This window comes from Rhipicephalus microplus, chromosome 3 (genome assembly GCF_043290135.1).
Source record: "Rhipicephalus microplus isolate Deutch F79 chromosome 3, USDA_Rmic, whole genome shotgun sequence".
Lineage (NCBI taxonomy): Eukaryota > Metazoa > Arthropoda > Arachnida > Ixodida > Ixodidae > Rhipicephalus > Rhipicephalus microplus.
This window is the reverse complement of record NC_134702.1, coordinates 118,551,668-118,573,363: the sequence shown is the minus strand read 5'-3', so window position 1 is coordinate 118,573,363 and position 21,696 is coordinate 118,551,668. Positions and strand designations below refer to the sequence as shown.

The 21,696-nt window shown below is 41.9% G+C and overlaps 1 protein-coding gene across 1 annotated transcript in view; it reads right to left on the bottom strand.

Moving 5' to 3' along the window:
• Positions 1–21,696, bottom strand: part of LOC142803896 (neprilysin-21-like) — a 155,465-nt gene that overhangs the window by 132,945 nt on the left and 824 nt on the right. The window contains exon 2 of the mRNA XM_075890188.1: positions 19,466–19,616. Within this exon, the coding sequence (XP_075746303.1) occupies positions 19,466–19,504 (39 nt within the window). The 5' untranslated portion in view covers positions 19,505–19,616. The remainder of the gene's footprint in view (positions 1–19,465; positions 19,617–21,696) is intronic.

The window sequence follows — 21,696 nt, the reverse complement described above, 5'->3', positions numbered from 1 at the left end:
GCAAGGCGAAGTGAAAAAAGTCTTCGAATGCCTCTGATGCCGGAGAGGCAGTCTTTAAAAATGCGTTTGTTGCAAAAAGGTTCTCAAAAGGGCCACGGAAGGCTCAATACAATGTTTAGAACGAAAACGTTTCAGTTACACCGCAAGGCTGAAGTGATGAATGCGATAGCAACAAACAGGGAAGTTTGATGAAGAAGGTCACTGTCTGTTCAAGCGCACGAATAAACAAAGAAAAAGAGGTCACGCAGCGCGTTGCTGCAGTACAAAGAGGCACGGAAAAACACACAGATGTGAGCGTTATCAGTCGAAGCTGCTAATTATTGATTTATTTTTCAGCAGCACCTTGCAAGAGTCCACTATATACATCCAGCTAACCGCTACATTGGCTCTTGTAGACCAGCAGCTCCCTTCTATATATTTTCTTATCTCTCCTCGTCTATATCTTCAACGCACGCTTTACAGTGATATCAAAAGACTTCCCAATCTACACACACATGAGATAAGAGATGAAGCACGGGTAACAATTACCAGTAAAACTAAGTAGAGCTCGGAGGTGGACTACGGAAAATTACGAAGCGGGTTGATGAACTTGAAACCATCTCTCTTCACCATACTACGGGGGGGGGGGGTGACTCTGAACATTGTGAAGCAGCTCGACCACTAGCGGACAACGTGGTGTATCATCAGTTTACTATTAGTATCTTGAAAGACGTGCACTTCGTGACTGTTTGCACTTACTGAACACGCGCCACAGCGAGGTGTCCGAACGCAGGTTCGAACCCCTGGCCCCCGCATTCGGTACCTAGCTCTTCGGTATTTGTTTTAGTTCGGTTTCTATCTATCTATCTATCTATCTATCTATCTATCTATCTATCTATCTATCTATCTATCTATCTATCTATCTATCTATCTATCAATCAATCAATCAATCTATCTATCTATCTATCTATCTATCTATCTATTCTTCTATCAGGTGGATGCATAAGGTAGCCCGTTGGTTTCAAAAAGACATGGTCTCATCAATTTCATAGACCAGGTGTACGAGAGGTGTTAAAGGGAGCAGGTTTATTCTTCCACAAACAGTTGCCAAAAACCTGAAAAATTAAGGTAAAACTTTCTACTGCTAAAGGCGTTACATATTGCAAGCCTCAAGATCAAGACGCGAAGCCACACGCATGAAGGTGCGAGTGCAATATGCGTATTCTCGTGTTTCCTGTCTGTTAGCTCCTTCGGCTGTCCTTCTTAATGTTCACCAAAACAACCACCTACCGTAACATGTGCAGCAACGTTTGTGTCTTAAACCACGTCGCCACGAAAAACACTTTAACTTGTCAAGACAGCTTTATAAGACATGCCTTCTGCAATATATTTTCTGACACTCTTCATTCCTTTCGTTAGAAAATGTGGGCTTTACAAAATCTGTATTATGCACTGATTTTTTTTTGCGTGTCAGCTTTAGTTGTCAAAATTTTTTTCGTGTTGGTAGTTAAAGTATCAAACTTTTTTGTAAACGTTGCCTAAACCATGCTGACAAAAATTTGCCCTAAGGCAATATTAATGCACGCTAACGACCATCAATACTGAGCTACCAATAAAAACGACCCCTTAAATGTACATGTATTTCCCTTCGAAGCATCAAGAAGTGTGAGAAAACTTCAATGTCGGTCTCCTTACACTTTCTTGGTTGTGGTTTTCAGCTTATAAAACGACTACTGAGATTGAGCTTCTCATAACCAAGATGTAACTTTGAGGAACGCTGTCATTTAGAGCTTCGGTAAGTTAGAGTATTTGAGACATGTGGGACAGCCGTCGTGCCCTGTTAGGCCTTCATAGCGGGTACCCTTCATCATGAGTAGAGATTCTTAACCTGCCATATTTATTTACATTTTAGCTTGTTTTGTTTTCTAACCTTCCGCTCTACTTGACGAAGTCACCGGCTGACCAATATTTGACATGATTGGCCTGACACGCATAGTTCACGAACGAGTTTAAACGCGTTACTTTTCAGCTTGTTTTGTTTTGTAACCTTCCGCTCTACTTGGCAATGACGCCGGCTTACCAATATGATTGGCCTGACTCGCATAGTTCACTAACGTGTTTAAACGTGTCGACTAAGTTCTAAAGAGCGAACAACTAGACGAGAGAGATTGCCAAACTTTCATATTACTGCCTATCAGTGCGAAAATTGTCACGGGCTAGCAGTCATCTTACCTTTTTTTTTCTTCCATTGGGGAAAGATGAGAGTAGCGAAGAAGTAAATGAAAATGCTATATTAGCCACTATGTTTATTGAGTTTTCACGCTGGCAAAATACCTTGATTTTGTGTATTTTCTGCACCATTCACAATTGAACTGCCTGTTGCAGTAAGGGTAAATCAACAGTAAATCAACAACAAAATACCTAAATAAGTTGACGAAATGGTGCTTTATTCTTGTCAATCATCCTGTCGGTAGGTATGATTTCTTGATAATAACTTTGTAAGCTTTCCCGACTGTAATTTATTAAACTACATTGAAGGCCCAAGAAGCACATAGCTGTACAAATGTTATTCACATTGTCAGACCTGGTGATCGCGGTAATTGGGGCTAATTATCCAGGATCTCGAGGCTTACGCACTACGGTATGAACAACTTCTTGATCAGGAAACTGACAAGGCTCAGGCTATGCAATGGATGAGCCTCTGCCTGGTCATTTTACTCGCTGCTGGACCAGGCCTAATCTGCTGCCTATTTTTACTCCGATTCATGTTCGTCAACCAATCGCAAGAGGTTCCTACCACGGTAAGCATCACATAAGTGCTGAACAGTAGTAAACTGTTCACCAGTGTGTAAGTCCTTATTTTTTATCGCTATCGCACACGAGTGCAGAAGCGCTCGTGATGTACCATGCAGAAAAAAAAACATGTAAGCTAAAACACAAAGAATCGGGTATGTTTTGCAAAGTGTAGCGGTTGCGTTCCGAAAAGCTGCAGGAAGATGCATCTGTTGCAAGGTTCGAAGAATACTTTAGATGTGTCCTGCAAAGTCAAATGCAAGGTTATCAACCAGTCAAATGTTGTTGTTACCGCTTAAAAGCAAACATGTTATCATGCTGCTAAAACAACTTACCATTTCGATGAGGCATCAGAAAGCGTAGAGGGCTCCAACACTTCGCCCATTTGGTGTTCCCTAACGGGGACTAACATCGCAGCTTCTAAGAATTTCCTTTTCAACAGAGTGCGATGAAGCACCCACGACCTAACCCGAAAACTTGGGTGATCGCTAGAGAACCGTAACCACTAAACCAACGCAGCAAGGATGCCTGATATGGGTGCTTGGTTAGTTAAATCTTTTTTCCCCTTAAGTATGAGATTGTTAGCTACAGAGAACACAGCACCTTGTTTCTATTGCTAAATGTTTAGTGCGCACGCACAAATGTATCAGTCAGTTCCTAATGCCTTTGAAAATGGGGGTGCATGCTACCACTCAGAAATTTTGAAAGAACGGTGTTCTTGCCAAAGCCATGCAACAGAACCACTCCGCCCACCTCTTCTCGCGTTTCTTACACCTGTGTGCTCACCCCGGTGGGGCGTTGACCTGACTGAAGACGGCCGACGCGTTTACTCTCAGCTTGAATAGAGATATTCTGCAGCCTATGCGCACTTTTGGTCTTACATAATACAAAAGACGCGTTGCTAAGTGGGGTTTAACGTCCCAAAACCACCATATGATTATGAGAGACGCCGTAGTGGATGGCTCCGGAAATTTCGACCACCTGCGGTTCTTTATTGTGCACCCGAAATTGAGCACACGGGCCTACAACATTTCCGCCTCCATCTAAAATGCAGCCGCTCCAGCCGGGATTCGAACACGTGCGCTGCGGGTCAGCAGCCGAGTACCTGAGCCACTAGATCACCACGGCGGGGCACAAAAGACGCGTGACCCCTATGTTATCATCCCTGTCCTTTACACAGACTCACTCCTAACGATGACGCCAAAGTGCGCCAGGGTTTCTCAGTATTGTAGCTGTAGTGACAACAAAAACGAATGCGCTTAGAGTGCGCAGTCTCCGACACTAAATTTAATCAACATTGCAAACTATTCATATATAGTAAATTCCTGCCTTGTAGGGAGACCTCCACCTAGATCTGTGCCCACCTGCTTGATTAATTTTTCGTATGCGGAAAAATATCCTTGAATATATAGGTGTCAGCGTATTGAGTTGCGAAGTGACGAATTTATAGTCGGGGACAGCGGTAGGAGAGGACTCTTCAAATTTCGCTAAATCTTATTTGGGTACATCTCAGCTTTCACCTCCTGAGAAATGCCATTGCCGGGGCTGGAATTTGATTAGGCCTTCTTGAGCAGGTGCTTAAGCAGATGTAAAGATTGTGTGATTTTCTACACTGCTAAAATGCTAAGTCATAATTTTCCTTAACACGGGACGGTAACAATAAGGCTGAAAGAATATAGGCCTGACGGAGAGATTTTGCAAAAATACACCATGGTGCACAGAACCATTTTCTACTGATGCAATTCTTGTCGTCAATGTGTTATAACTACATCCTCATTATTCACAGTAACTATTTCTGCTCCCATAAAGGTTGTGAAGTAATTTTTATTACTGTAAGAGCGCCCGTTCATTGGAGCATTTACTGTCGTTCCATTATTTGCCAGCTTAATAAAATGCTGCTTGTGATAGAAGTATCCTACTCAGTAAGCAAATAAATTGCTGGCTCATGATTGTACTAAAGTACTTTTGTCCCTCACCACCAGACGGGCACAATGTTTCCCCTCAACGTTCCCAAATCTTCGGTGCTAGATGTAACACGACCATCGCGAGTGCCTCGATCGGAAGGGACGACTGCATTACCCGAGACACGGCATCAAATTCCGTCCTATCTTCGACCTGACACTGCATGCGGAGGCTGTCGCTGCCGTTCATTGGGACAGTGGATACGTGCGAAACTCGACCACAGCGTTGATCCGTGCCAGGATTTCTACGCATTTGTCTGCAATACCTTCAAGGGAAACGACGAGTTTACCCAAGTATGAGAGCAGAATGGCCACTACTTTTATTCACGTGTTTACTATTATCTTCAAGAAAATTGACATTGTACTTTTTGTAAAGATTAGTCCAGCTATTGTCTTCGAGTCTCAACTAACATTGTGCATTTTGCTGATTAGAACGAACGCCCATGTTTCTAAGTTTTTTTTCCTGGAATATTTACGCTCGGCTTGTGTATTGAGGTTGGCAACTCATGAAACACAATTAGTAAGCTATATCCTGCCACAATAAAGCGTTAGATGTACGCGTGTCAAAATAAACTTGACTGAAGATTACGCATACAATTACCCGTTGCATTGAACATTACTATTTCGCTGTAGCAATACCGAACCGTGTAAACGCACTGTTATTTCATTTAAAACTTTTTCACCAGGCTTAGTTTCTTTCTTGACTGACTGGTGACGGGGATTTTTCGAAAGCGCAAATTGACACCACGCTGAAGAAAACAGTAACACAACCGAAATAAAATGGCGCACAACCGATTATTTTAGTTTAAGTGCGACTGTATTTCACTTATGCGTAGAAATACAAGGATACTTATGAAGCTGCAAAGTTACTACTAATATGGTGTGAATATTACAAATTGTTACACAAAAAAGGCGTCGGATAAATATATAACAATAAACAGGCAGGCATACAAGATGGAGCCCAATCTGCACGACATAAGAACAAACATCATCTTCTTTTCTAATATGTTCATCTCTGGCGCCCCGTAGCAACATCTCAATCTCGTAACGCTATACCCTTTCTGAGGTGCTTTTATTGTTCATGTACGAGCTATGAAATACAGGTATCAGCTATGACTGTGCAAAACCGGTAGCTAAGTAATTTTAGTTGAATAGCGTTTATCCTTTACTTTTCCAACACTCTGAAACCGAATGGTGCAAGCTCAATGCGCTTATTTTTGTGAGATTTTCTTGAATGAAAGAATAACACTTAGACTTACAGTAACGCCCACACTTTTTACTCAACTGATGCACCTTCAGACTGGTCGAAAACTGAACATCGATTTGTTTCTCGATTAATAGCTTTACGTTTTTTGTCTTGACAAGGACCACAGAACTCAAACTATTAGAAGCACATCATCAACAGAAACATGATATGGCGCCCATGTGTGTTAATTTTATTAACAGTGAAAACGACCTGCTAGGCTTCGAAAATTTATTTTATTTACATGGAGGAATGTTGGACATAAGTACCCTACGCACACTTAGGTGAAAAAGTAATTACCGGTTTGTCGATAAAGGTTTAGTGCATTCTCCAAGACAGACACCTACAAAGACAAGTGTAAACGATCATGCACATGCGCACTTTAAGTGCAAGTGGTAAGTTACTTCAAGAGGCTCGACAAATGAGCTACACTAGTTGTTCTACTAAACTAGGTCAAACCATAAAAACGTTTCCTTCTCTTACAGATTTACTGTCCTCTTAACGATACTTCTGCAAGATCTATATATGTTCACTGTTATCTTCGTTCGGTCTTTAAAACAATGAGCCCAGTATTTTCTCGTCATTACTACATGAATGTCATAAACGCTGTTGTGTTATTGAGTAGTTTTAATGAGGAAACGGTGGTAGTTTTCACTCGGTGTCTTTTATACTCTAAGAGGGATAAAAAGAGCAGTCGTGGTGTCTATGCTTCACTGTGAGTGACTACTGTCCCTTTTTCTGTCACCGTGAAACAACACTCATCGCACGTTGTCACTTTTGCGACACATTTCGCGTATTTAGCAACGGACAGTCTTGGCAACATCACATCATGTTCATAAATTGATTATGGGTGCTGTATTACCAAAGCTGTCAAGTGGTTGATGAAATGAGTGCTAGGAGATCTGGTCCTCTGCCTTCTGCAGAAGGGTAAAAATGGCATTTACATTGGTTCCCTACAGTGAAACTTATCCAGCAGGGTGGTATAATTTTTATGAAACACGGTCGGCTTTCGCGCACAGCAAGCATGTATCACTTCTAGAGAAATATTTTTGTTAAATACTTTTTTGCTATGAAGCAATATGTTGGCAGCTTGGAAGTGACAATATCAAGCCTAAATCGACATGTTCTAAAAAACGATGCTATCAATGACTAAAGAATAAGGGTGTATGAGTACCTCGGTATACGGAATATAGGTTCTTCTGTAATTGCCTTATTACCAAAAACATGCCTTATCAATATTAATAATACCAGACTTACAAACAAGAATAATTTCAGTTTACCCAACGTTCACACCATAGGGCCACTGGTCGTTATTTACTTACCACTTGCTTTTGAGAATCCATAACAGTCTCATCTATTATTACTAAATGCTCAAAGGTTTTGATGTTAAATGAAGTCGGTCTTGTTTTTTTTTTATTGTGGCAGAGCCAAATAGCTCATTTTGCAAAAATCGCAACGTCTGCGTTATTGTTCGAATCGCTGCTTTTGATCGAAAAATATGTGTCCTGAAAATCGAGCAAAATGGAATAAATAGTAAAAATTATCAGTTCCCAATGAGAATCAAAAACGAACTGCTTGCGTAGCAAGAAGATGCTGTGCCACATATTCACCTAAATGAGTAGACGTGCTTTGGCAAAAATTGTACTATGATTGTCATTTAGTAAGAGCAGTATTCTCAGTGCATGTACTATTCCTTGGTAGAATTCTAGAAACAGATCAGGTTTCTAAACAACTACATTGCATTACCTGTGGGCAGTTTTCAGCTGCCCACCCATAACAAAGTCCGCAACTGCGCAAGAAAATGTGGAACCGTACCGATCAATATGTGCAACTTCGGCAAATAAGAAAAAAAAAATCTGTGGCGAAGGAGCAATGTGCAAATGTATATTCAGTAGCAGCGTAGCATAGTTTCAAAGGACTAATGCTGCGTGCAAAAACATTTATTTCCTCGAAGCTCGTTTGAAGTAAGTCGGTGCGGGGGCTGATTAAGCTATCGCGTTCTAACCTTGAAGGCATTAGCTTTTTGCGTGTTTTTTATATATTCGTGCACCTACTACCCTGTTAAACTCAGTCTCATGGATGGGGCCCATATCCTTTACACATTCATTGATTTTATATAAGACTATTTTTGAAATATTTTCTTGGTAGTATAAGGCTATCTTTTTTTCGTTATATGCGCGTGTGGCTATTTTTACGATATGATTCACCATGTTATCATAGGTATGAGGTCCCACTCGTCACTACGGGACCTACTCATGTACGTACTGGTTAAGTATTGGCTAAATTGTGTTTAAACAAATTATTCTTATTCTGAACGTTAAAATAAAAAATCCGTCCTCATGAAGACCTCGTAATATTTTCCTGTTGCTTTTCCAGACTCAGGATTCTATTCGCCTCTTCACTTTTATACGTCTCATCGTTCCACTCATATCAGAATCTAATCAAAATTCATGGCAGAAAGCAGCTGGGATGTACCATGCATGTTTGAATTTTGTTTCGTCATACGAGCCAGAGGTATGTGCAAATTATACCTTATTATAAACGGCAACACTGCGTAGTGTATGTGAACGTTCAAAACCTACTTTCATATAAATACCTTTTAGGTCGACAAGTAATATGCAAGCACCATTATAAGAAATGGTGCTCTCACGGTCATTCAATGTTGATACTGTCTCCCAATACATGTGTTGCTTTGGATTCGCGTGTCTTCAATAAACAAGGGGCCAAAGCTTACATACAAAATGCCAACTGTTTAATGAAAGGAAGGTGCCATTCTCCTTAGTCGTGCGCAGATGCACGTGTCATTGAGTATCCTTCTTGTCAATAACCACGTCCTAAATGGACAGGGAGGTGAAGCAGAAATAGCATGGTTGCACAAACTGTGGACGATCAGTGTTGTCAAAATTGCTTACCTCGTAGAAAGCATCGCTGCTCTTTTTTCTCAGAGGCCACAAAGATATCGTTTAGCAGAAAGTGCGCTGTTGGTAGCGTCGTCCCTTCTTATGAGCTAAAACTCGGCTTTGTATATGAGGGAATGTTTGCGATACTTTGAAAAAAATAAAACACAAGGCTAAAGTCCAAGTGAGAATTGAAAGGAGCCCTCTTTGCCAGCAAGTAGCTGTTTCGGCATGCAGCCATGCCAGTGTTTGAATCTGCTTTGTAAATAAAGAGCCCTTAAAGTGTGAAGTACCGGGAGGAGCTGCTTAACGCATTCAACATTGCGTGTCAGAATCATAGAATCTCACCAGTTGTCAGAACATGTGAAATGCGCAGCGATGCGGAGGTTTTGAGCTGATCGCTCTTTGCAAAGAGTGCAGCTGCACAGTAAAAATTTTTACACCCAAAAGGGTGTAAAAAGGGTGCTTTTACGAGTAAGCACCCTTTGAAACACCCTTTAACACCCATAAATGGTCGATTGAAAAAAAGCACCCATTTGTTTGGGTGCTTGCCTCGATAGCACCCTAAAATAGGCTCTAAGGGTGCTTTTGGGCCTGAGAAGGGTGTAGGTGACGATTCATCAGATGGAATATGCAGCATAAGAAGAACACATAATTATATTATTTGGTATTTTACGTCTCAAAAACCTCGATATGATTATGAGGGTCGTCGTAGTGGAAAGCTCTAGAGATTTTGACCATTTGGTGTTCTTTAATGGGCGCTGATATCGCGCAGTGCACAGGCTTCTACCTTTTCGCCTCCATATGAATTCGACTGCCACGGCCGGAATACAAGCCGCGACCTTCGAATTGGCGGCCGAGCAGCGTAGCTACTGCACGAATATGTGGACCTTGCGTTAAATGACGGCCTAGACTTAGAATGTGTGAAGGTGCTCTCCGAATACAGCAGAATGCCAGCAGAAGCAAATCGCGTTTCATCTATAATGGCAATTAACTGCAATCCACGTTACGAAAGCTCACCTTAGCGTTGGTTATAAGCTACATGTTTGCTGTGGATTATACACAGGAACATAATGTTCGCCCGAGTATGGGTGTGTGTGCGTGAGCCTGCGCATGTGTTCGCGTGTAAGCGCGATTGTGTGTACACCCGTGCATGTGTGCGTGCGCGTGTATGTGCGAGTCCGTGCTTGTGTTAAGCGTGCCTGTGCACATGTGTACGCCCATGCATGCGTGCGTTTACGGTCGCGTGTGTGTGTTGCCGTATGTGAGTATACGTGTATGTGTGTGCGCCTGTGAATAAGTATGCGTGTGCATCAGCCCGTGCGCCCTCAAATTTCGTGTGTGTGAGCGGGGGGGGGGGGGCACTGCTTCTTATGGTTTAAGGTCCCACACCTGTTCAGACTGGGAGTCTATATGGGAGGTGGCTTAAGAAATGGCGGTGGTCAAGGCACTGTACACTAACTATTCAGTACATGGAAAACAGCTGCACATTTTCGTGCCTCATCATTGCTTACGAACTTGCTGTGGTAACTGATTAGCTCCGTTGAGGCGCTTCTACGCTCGAAAACGTGGGTTATGACCAATTCACACGGAAAGCTGTCACTGCACTTATGCACAACCATCGTTTATATTAACAACGTTTAACAAGAACGTGCACTGCCTTTGCTACAGGTGCTTAGCTAGCTCATTGTGCAACCATATGGAATTATGTGCTGATCATGTGGTCAGCAAAAAGTTTGTTATAACGACCTCGGCACGTTTCGTGGTGCATGACAAGCCTTCTAAACATCCGCTACAGTGGATTAATTTGTTCCAGCTTCGACTACGCATTCAGTGTTTGCGGCACCATACGCGGAATCGCCGGACACAGACAATGCAAAAAGAAATTTCTCTGGAATAAGGTGTAGCGATGCTCTCCCGCTAATGCCACCGAGGACGAAATAATTATTGTTTCTGGTCATTCCATGGTGCACTTTGTTTTGCGCAAGTTTTGCTTCACTATTTTTCGCCCACTGCAATCGCATTCCGTCAAAATACTCAAAGAACCCGAGGCTGGGAAATAACCTGCGTCGCTGTGCGACTGGCTGGATGGAGAGTGGCCGTTTACAAAGAGTCATTCCACGTTGAACGGCCGTCCGCCGTATGCGCCATAGCGTTTGCCTTTCGGCGCCGTCTTGGCGGGTTTGCCGCTCCTCCCCCCCCCCCCCCCCGCTCAACCCGGCCAGCGTCAACGGCGGCGTAGATAAGCGAAGAGTTGCGTCACCGAACACCTGCGTCGACAGCTGCGGCGCGGCCACGCCGCCGCCACGCCGCCGCCAGTGCCTCCTCCTTCTCTCTCTCAGTGTTGCCCTTTCTGTCTCATCAGTCTTTCAAATGCGTTGCGTTGGTCGGGGGTCTTGGTCGCTGTGTGTGTTCTAGCGAACAGGCGCATATTCAAAGCTGGTCACCATGACACCGTGTTCGAAGTGACGCTCGGAATAAGGAATATTCATGGAGTGGCGGACACGGATAACGTGGGCCTGTTAACGGTGAGTGTACTGTTTTCGTTGGTAGTAATCATACAGCGCTAGCTGGGCGCCTGCAGCAGCTCTGCCGAAGTAGGCTGCCAGCCATTTACAACAGCATGCGTTCGCGGGCCTGTTGCAGATGCCCGTTTAAACGTGGGACTTAACGAGTTCACACTGCTATGCGCGATGTTGTGTAAGTGCCTGCATCACTCATACAGTGAGTGATGTGATCACTTAACAAGGGCGGGATTAGTTGCTGATCGCACATTGTCTATACACTGCACAAAGTGATTGATATTGTTTTAAGATGTGCTTTAGGCTACATCGTAATAACATTTCTATTAATACTCAAATGTGCAACGTGCTTCTGTAGGTGTAAACGCAAAAAAAGAAAGAAAAAGCAAAAATTATGTACAGAGGCGCACTGTACGAAATGGCTTTTTTTTTTTTTGCTTAAAGACGGTATAGTTGGAGGTGCTGATATGCCGCGATGCTCCCAGCACGTGCGCCTCGGTCTTTTAAGCTATGTAGGACAAGTGCCACCAGCAACAGGGAAAGATCTAGAAGACTTCGCGTTGTTGTGGCCATCGCCGTGCGTTGTTTTTCCTCGTTTCTGTTTCCTGTTTTCGTGCTTCGCTTTCATCTGCGATAATGTTCGGCGTTATAACAGAATCGAGAGAGTATACGCGACTGTTGGAGCTATGTGCGGTTGCTCTAGCATAAGTCATGGCTGCTGCAACGTAGTCGGCGTCCGCGCGCGTTGGTGTCGTTCGAGCGCTCTTACTTGCGTGATTGTGTTTAACTGAGTATTTAGGCACGGGTTGTGTTTGTAAATCTCGTAGTCAATAATCGCTAATAGCGTGTCCCTGATTGCCATCAGAGGATGGGCTTGGTTGTCGAAATATGCCAGACGCTTTTTCTGAAAGCAAGCTTTGAATTTTTTTTTTAAAAGAAGTACTTTCATACGTGCAAGGCAGTGCCTATCGCAGGCCCGCAACTCTTTAAAAACTGGACGAGCTATCGCATCTTTTATCAAATTACAATGAATTATATAAGATGATTGAATTATAGATGACGAATTTCTGTGCTAGATTAGGTCACAAAACACATGTTCGCAGCCCTACGTCTAGAAAGCAGGCGAATAGGAAGCACAGCGTCAAATTTGGATTAGATTCCATTGACGGAGCGTCTTGTGAGAGTAGAAAGAACGAGAAAATTGTTCATTTTTGATGCCCTTATAGAGGCAGTCAGAATTGCACTGATTGGTGACTTGTAACAATTCCTCAGATTGTTAGAGGCGTGATTTAAGTAAGTCTTTTACTTTTTTTTTTTGTAGACCTCTTCGCTAGTGCCACGCGCAAGATCATTTGTTCTCATGTAAAAGAGAAAGCAGAGATGTCTTCACTGTTTGTACATGAAGAGGTAAGTTTCTTGTGCGTTTTGATTAATGCTACATGCTCTAAACGTTGTACTTTAAGAATTGTTTTTCACACTGGCTCACTACCCTAGGAGGAATTTGATTCTTAAGTGAGTTCAGGCTTTCGTAAGTGCCATTTTTGAGCTGTAGTCTTACACTTCACCTCATTTCGGGAATTCGCTGTATGCTTGAAAACTCTTATCTTTATCATACGAAATTATTGGAATGTATGGGTTGTATGCTTCGAGTTTAGTTCAGTCAATTACACGCCATTTCGAAGGATACACACTACACATTCTTTATATATGGTGCAGCCAGAACAGCACGAATATTTTTTATGAGAAGTCATATTTGCTCTTATTACAGGATGAGAGGGTGCCGCTGACGTCCTGCGTAGTCTACCCTGGACCCAGCCTAGAGCAAGCCTACTTCCTGAACCTCCACATGGATAACCGAAAAATCTTCCGTGTCAGTAATGATGAAGAAGGAAGGAGTGACAGCACTGATGAGTTGATTTTTTTTAATTTTCAACATTGTCTACGGCCGCAAGGCCTTTAACAACCACCATGACTGAGCGGCTTTTTCTCGGCGTGAGTTTGGAGTTTATCAAAGAAGTTGTTCAGGCAGTACGGTACTGAAAATTTTAGTGTCACAATGCCTGAACAACTTTTTCTAGTGTGGTCATGGTAGATGAACAAATATTGTTATTTGTGTAAGTTATTTTGCTTAAATATAGCTGGACCATTCCATGCCAAACGTCCCAGCCACTTTGGCGACCATCTGAATTGTATTTGAAAAAAAAAAATGTGCTGGCTTACTGCGTTGAAAACGGTGAACTGCTAGAATACTTCAGCGAGAAAAAAAGTTTTGTTCATGTGGCTGGCTTATAACTTCCTGGCATAATGCCGTCTGTGTGCTGTTTGTGGAAAATTTTGTTTTAAAACTACGGCTTATTTTTTCTAAAGCAAATTCGGTCTACCTGTTAAGTAAATGTGCTTCTGTAAGGTATTTGAAGCTCAATAATAATAGTGCAATTTTTTTGCCACATTCGCTCCAAGAATAAAGCCAAAATGTGTTATGTTTGCATTTTGTATTGCAATATTGCGCTTTGTATGAATATCTGAGCAGTGAATACTTACTCCACAGAAGGTATATTCTGAGGAAAAAATATCTTTATACCTCTCAAGCTGCTGAAATATACGAGAAAATATCACGAATTTCACAAAATCGTGATTTTTGTCCGTATTGAGATGCAATTTGCTCCATGTTGTGATACAATGAAAACTCATCATTATACATAAACTGTAAGAAAATGAAATTCTTTTCTGTAATAAAAATCTTATCGCAAAAAGGACAGGAAAGAGCACTGTCAACTGAATTAATTTTATTGATGGTGCTACGAGCGTTTTTATACTGAGCACAAGACCAGGGCTCATCTGCAACAACACATGTGTGACCATGACAAAATAATTTTAACCGAGAAAAGAATACTCTTTTTCGGAAAAGATAAGTGAAGGTGTACTGATGCATTGATCCTTGGCCTTCCTGATAAAGAGTTCTAAAATCTCTCATTTTTCTGCTTGCTTTTTTTTCAAAAACCGTGTTTTATGAAACCTAGGACTACACTTGCATTCTTTACGGTGTCCGGCCATGAGACTACTATAGCCCTTCTTAACATTTGAAGCATGCTGTCTTGCTTGATCATTGAAGCATTGCCCAGTTTGTCCTATGTTTACTTTTCCACGTGTTAGCGGTATCTCATACACATTAGATTGGCATTCAGTAAACCTATTCTAGTGACGAATGGTGCAAGATTGACTATTCCTGTTGCTGTAAGTACATGCACTTTTGAAAGCTTGCAAGTACCATGTGACATGCAAAGGTGATTGGTCATTCTCTTTTTCTTTTGGTCCTGTTTCCTTTAACTTTACTTTCTGCAGGAGGGTTTCGCAAACAAGTGTGATGATGCTGTTGGGGTATTGGCTGGTGCTATCAGCCCAGGAGTGCTAAGAATGTTCTGCCTTTTGATAGTGGGCATTCAAAATTAATAGAAAGAGGAATTGATACATGTATTCAGGCCACCCTTCAGAAGTCATGTTAGCACAAGGGTGAGCTCAGGCTTAAAAACCAGATTAAAAGACTAAAAGATGCTGGGTATCGCAACAGAATCTTCACACCCGTTTGCAAAACCCTCCTGCAGAAGGTAAAGTTAAAGAAGACAGGACCAACAAAAAACAATGACCAAAATCTTTGCATGTTATACGACATCACGTGTCTCACAACTAGAAAAATAGCCAGCAGATATGATATTAGCGTTTTGTTTTCCACCCCTTACAAGCTTTCAAAAGTGTGTGTACTAAACAGCAACAGGAATAGTCAATCTTGCCCCATTCGTCACTAGAATAGGTTTACTTAATGCCAATTTAACGTTTGTAGAAATATTTTTTAACAGGTAAACCAATGATCAGTGCATCACTACACGTTCACTTATCCTTTCCGAGAGGGAGTATTCTTTTCACAGTTAAAATTATTTTGTAGTGCTCACATGTGTCGTCGCGCATGAACACGGTTCTTGTACTCCGTATAAAAACGCTCGTAGCACATTCATTAAATTCAGTTGACAGTCTGTGCTCTTTCCTGTCCTTTCTGTCTCTTCCTAAAGTTGTCGCGCTGTGACTAGCACACAACCACGATTAACCAACTCTCCCAAATTAAGCTCTAGTTACATAACACGTAGACCGAGTTTCGTATGGAAAGAAGGAGCGGTGCTTTTAAAATAAAATTTTTTACATACAACACCTAGACGGCATTCCAGAAAGTTCAGAAAGCAGCCACGTGACCAAATATTTTTCCTCTCCTAAATATTCCAGAAGTTCACTATTTTCAATGCAGCACGAGTTTTTTTAATACATTTGAGATGGTTGCCAAAATGGCTGGGACATTAGGCATAAAGTGACCCAGCTGTGTCATTAGCCATAATTATGCATTACCTCTTTTGTTTTTTGTGTGTCCTGACTCAGTTTTGTGTTCGTTTTTAGCATATTGTGTTTCTGATCATTGTATTGGTTTCTTAAGTATTTGCTAAAGTTATATATGCGAAAACCCGTATATGTTTGCATCTACATCATTTCTCATAACCAATTGTTATACATGCAGGAATACAAAGCTTAAACCACTGTGATTGTATACATTTGAAAACACTATCCATATATATTTTTGTGTGCATCACTTCTTGGGAACGATTGTGTACATGAAGGCGTATATAGTGAAATCATGGTGATTGTATATATTTGAAAGAATCATAAGTATATATTTGCCTGTATTTCATTCCTATTAACCGATTGTGTACACGAAGGAGTATTAAACTGGAAACCACTGGGATTGTAGGATTGTAGATACTTGAAAGAATTATAGGGATATATTAGCGTGTATTTCATTTGTAGTCTCTATGTACTTGAAGCAGTATACTAAACTGAAACCAGTGTAATTGTATGTTGCAAAGAATTGTCAATAAAGTGAAACTGAAAAAATATGATAAACATTTGAGGTGTTGCATGTGTAGTGTACGTATACATGAACGTATATCTGGTGAAAAAGTTGTGTGGCAGAAGAAAAGTTTGTTTTATTTGCCTATTAAATAAACGCAATATGCAAGGGCAGCAAGGCTTCATTTTCTGTAACGCGCAATATGCATATACTGTGAAGTATATATAGATCCAGCACAAGTTCATACACGATTGTACGCGTTTATATTTTTGCCCACACGCAATGAATGGAGCTCGACAGGTGGTGCACCATCGATAATCAGGACCACTTTCTTCAAGTAGTGTTTAATCAGTGCATGCTGATATCTATTGGTGGCAGTATTCGCCACCCCTGCCATGGGCACTCAACACCCTTGTGCACCCTTCTCGCACCCTCCTCAGAGGGTGCTAAAAAAGTGATGGACATCGAAGGCACCCTTCCTTAAGGGTGTTTTTTTAACACCCTACAGTTTTTTTACATGTACACCCTATTCTAAGGGTGCATGGTAAAGCACCCTTTTTGGAAGGTGCTGAATTAACACCCTTAGGGTGTCGTCCACGGGACAAGCTCATTTACACCCTTCTGGGTGTAAAATTTTTTACTGTGTGCGAAGGTATACTCCTGGCACCCTACGGATGCCTAGAGGGTACTTCACGATTTTGATAAAGGTAAGAAATGACATAGTGGGCACTTGGCACTGCAGTTGCAATTCGTCTTTTAGGATAGTTTCAAGCAGTCAAAGTTACGTAAACAATAATTGTGGCACTGTTGAAAAGCGATGTGAATTCGGTCCGGTTAAGCTATAGTGTAATGCCCTTAAAGGAGAAGTTCAAGCGTCCTGCTTTTCCTTTTTTTTAAACAGGATGCTAGCGATGAAGCCTGAGTGCTTAAAGGAGGTGTTCAAGCGTCCTGTTTTGTTTTTGGTTTTTTTAGAGAGGAGATGCTAGCGATAAAGCCTTAGTGTTTCAGTGTCACACGCTTGAATATAGCAATTCATTAAAATTGGCAGATCTCACGTCTAGTGGAAATTGATAATATGCGAATCACGAATAAGAAAGGTCGACATGTAGCTTTAAAATGAGCACAGCGTTATGAAGCAGACGTAAATGATGCCATAAATGACTTCCACGTTATTATTATTATGTTTAGTCGTGTAATTTACCTTCGCGGTCTATTCAGGTCACATGATATCAAATTTAGTATGAGTGAAGCTACCGAAACGGCTGCGAGTATGCTATGAGTGTAGCATGTAGTGATGTTTTACGTGACACGCATGTTATGATTATCATTTTTAGACGTCTCATATACCTTAGTCGTGCATTTGCGTCACGTAAAACCAAATTCGGTATATGTGAAGCTAGCAAAACGCCCATGAGCGCATCATGAGCGTGGCACGTAGTCATGTTCCTAAATGACACGCATGTCAATAATATCATGTTCGCAACTGCCATATAGCATCGTGGTTCATTCACGCGACGCAATATCAAATTTGCTCTGCGTGAAGCTAGAGAAACGGCGGCGAGCACAACATAAGTATGGCACATCATGAGCCATGTTCTTACATGACACGTATATCATAATTATCATGTTTGTACCAGTCATATACCTTCGCCATCCATTCAACTCACGCAACACCAAATTAAGTATATGTGAAGCTAGCACCATTGCTGTGAGCGCACTATGAGCGTAACATGTATACATGTTTTACATGACACGCATATATTGAATATCGTGATTGCACCAGTCTTATACCTTCACAATCCATTCACGTCCCGTGATACCAAGTTTCCTATATGTGAAGCTGGTCAAATGACCACGAGCGCATCATGAGCGTAGCATCTAGTCATGTTCTTACATGACACACTTATTGTGATTATCATGTTTGCACCAATCATATATCTTAATCATCCATTGATGACACCTAACACATATTTTGGTATATGCGAAACTAGCTATACGGCGGCGGGCACTCAATGGGCATAGCATGTAGTCATGTTTACCATGACAAGCATGCTATGGTTCCTACGTTAGGGTCTGTCACTTATGTTCGCCATAAAGTCATATCATACCATACCAGTGTTACGACCACTGCAACAGTAGCAACACCATGAAATATAAGTCATGACATTCATGACATGGATATTATCATTTTCATGCTATGACTAGTCGCTTATGCTCGTCATATAGTTATGTTATGCCATACAAGTTTTGGTACCGATAACATAATCGAAACCGTTACAAGAGCTACAAACACATGCTTGGCTAGATAGATAGATAGATAAAGATAGATAGATAGATAGATAGATATATAGATAGATAGATAGATAGATAGATAGATAGATACGATCAAAGTCGCGGAATTTCGCTAAGAAATGATTCGCAATTAAAACACTAGAAGCCCCATCGGCATTTTAATTGCGAAGTATTTCTAAGCCAACAATACACACTTTCACCATTTCTATCTACAGAGCCACCTTCATCATGGCGTTGTCATGGCCATCATATAAGTCCTGTCAAAATCAAAAACAAAATGGCACAGGAAGACAGGACTTCATGGCGAATATTAGTGACAGGTTATGAAATGAATAACTTCACGGATTCCTCGTGTAGTTCATCAAGACAATTCCACATACTTGTGCGCACATACCTACATACCTCCTTCGATGGTGGGTATGTAGGTACCACAGGTGATTTGTAGTTTATATTAGTCTAGACTACGGAAATCTTCACACAACATTGTGAAAAGTTCGCGTCATGAAAAACACAGTGCTGGTGAAGGTGGCGTTCTGGATAGACGCCAGTTTCTGATGATATCAAAAACAAAAATCGCAGATCGAGCTGGAATAAATTCCAGGCAATCTGCAAGTATTCTATTAAAAAGCCATACAGTGCCTAAATCTATGGAACGAAACTGCCCTATACCAATGCCATGTCCGGACAACGCCAACTCGCGCAGTATTACTTGCCAACGACTATTTAATCAATAACAAAAACTTCACTGGTCTGTGCCTCCTCAAGCTGTTGTCGAGGATTCCATGAAGAGTCTTACGACAGCTTCTTATGATGTGCAGTTGATATCACTGCAGCTTGTGTATCGTGGCACTAAAACAAACGTATCTGCTTCTACGAAAGTGCTGGCTTACGTCAGTCAATGAGCATCGCAGTGTAGCCAGCGTCTTCATAGGGAACCAGCACTGGAGTTTCCACGACCACCTTGGCGGTGAGAGCACGCGCTGGTAGAGGCGGTGGGTGCGCGCTTCGCCGTAAGAAAACCAAACGGCGCTGGCGGTAGTGCTGCGTATTTTAGTGCAACCTTATATAAAAAGAGGGAGGACGTAGAAAAAGGAAGCGGCGTTGCAACCAACTGGTCAGGCGAGCAAAACTCTGCTTTCACTCTCCTGTCTGACGAACGGCACGTGTCTGCTATAATTATTCGATAGTGAAGACAGCCACCAGTGGAAACCCTGGCCAAATAGTTGAGTTTTGAACGGCGTTTTGCCGGAAATAAAACAAGAGTATTAAGCAACATACGGCCTATGTATTTTTTTTCATCTGGCCTGCTGAGCGCTGAGTCGTGCACTTTAGGACGAACTAAGTTTTTATGCCTTCATCTATATCACCACCATAACCAAACTTCAATGCCACCGCGTGAAGTGAGTGATACGATAGGCAGGTAGTATATAAATATATATATATATATATATATATATTTTTTGGTGAACAGTTGCTTATAAATGAAAGCAGTCTTGTCCACAAGACTTGGCGAGGCCACGTTCATCTACGCCTCTACGCTGTTATAAAACATACTCTTGCGGTGAAGACTCGATACAGAGATGCCTCATTTTAGCTTAATTTGGGCAAAATACAAATTTCTTGCTTTGAACAAAGCAATGGACTACTCGATGCTCAGTTTTCTGGGGCCAGCCGATGCGGTAAGCGTTTTCTCACTGGCTGCCGTGGCTAAGTAACATCGGAATGTATGCCTTGTTAGAGAAGTATCAAATGTCTTCGTTTTTCACACGTTTCTCAGGTTGCCGAATAACGCAGTTGAAATTTTTTAGCTTTCCTGTGTCGTCCTCAAATGAAGGTGTCAGTTCGACATCGATAATCACTAGGCTTTCATGTGCCAAACAAGATATCAGTTTGAGGAACGCTGTAAAGTGCGTATCAATACTGTGACCACTTGTGGTTCTTCTATTCGCACATATACCTTGGTTCATGATGTTATTTTTACATTTTGCCCCCATTGAAGTGAGGCGACTGTGGTAGCTAATCGTAACCGCACCCTCAAGAATAACAGTGCGAAACCACACGTGCTATGCTACTACGGAGGTTTGCTTGATCAACGTCCCCGTGCATACAAACCGCGGACAGGACGTGGAAATGATGCCAGAAAAAGATTGACGCAGCTTCCTTCTACTCTGCTTTTGTTTCGTTTACTGCAGATTTTGGCAGTATGGAATCGTCGCAGCATGAACTTATAAATGGGGGCATGTCAGCCAGCACTAGAATTAGCCTCATACCCAGCACGCAACCAGAAAATGAGGAAGAAGGAGCTGCCATCACAGCACAACACTGTCTTTTCGATACTATACGCATAGACGCAGTCCGCTTTGCAGGGCTTCTCTCCGTTTCTTAGTACTGTTTATGTGAGAGTAGCCTTAAAACAAATTTATTTTTCGAAACTACAGTACAGTATTACTGGCGCAATGGCTTTTCGAGCAGTTCGTTCCAAATTGAAGCGCGGCAGCGGCGCACGAGCCTGCTCTCAGAGTGGTGCACCATAGAGAAATATACTGAGAGTGGATATTCCCGTAGGGCCACGCGGCCCAGCTACTGCGCTGCTTTCAGCGACACAAGCGGCTGGTCAGACGCGATAATGTCTTCAGCATAAATAAAATAGCATTCTTTTTTCTTTTCGATGTTGGGGTTTGAACCCGTACCCTCATACTCTGAAAGTGAGTGCCCATTACGACTAGCCTACACACCCATGCTTCCACAAAGGGAATACAAGTAAAGTACATCTAAACCAAATGAATGTGCCTCTTTGGGCAAAACAAATGCAGAAAGGCCACACTTCCTAGTCATACTTTACTGTTGTTTGTTGTGATGCATAAATGTCGTCAGCGAAACATGATGTAGTGCGGATGTGAAAAAGTGCACAAATTATTAGGATTTCTTCTTTCAAAAAATGATGCCGAAATTTGGTATTCAATGTCCTCCTGAGGAGCCTAATACATGTCTTAACAAAGAGGTAAAAGCGTGGATGGGTACGTCATCTAGTGCTTTGTCAGACCATTTTTCAGCTGGGCTGCAAAAAGGCTCCAGTGGCCATTTTTTGTAAAGTATATTTCTCTGTGGGTACACTGCAGTC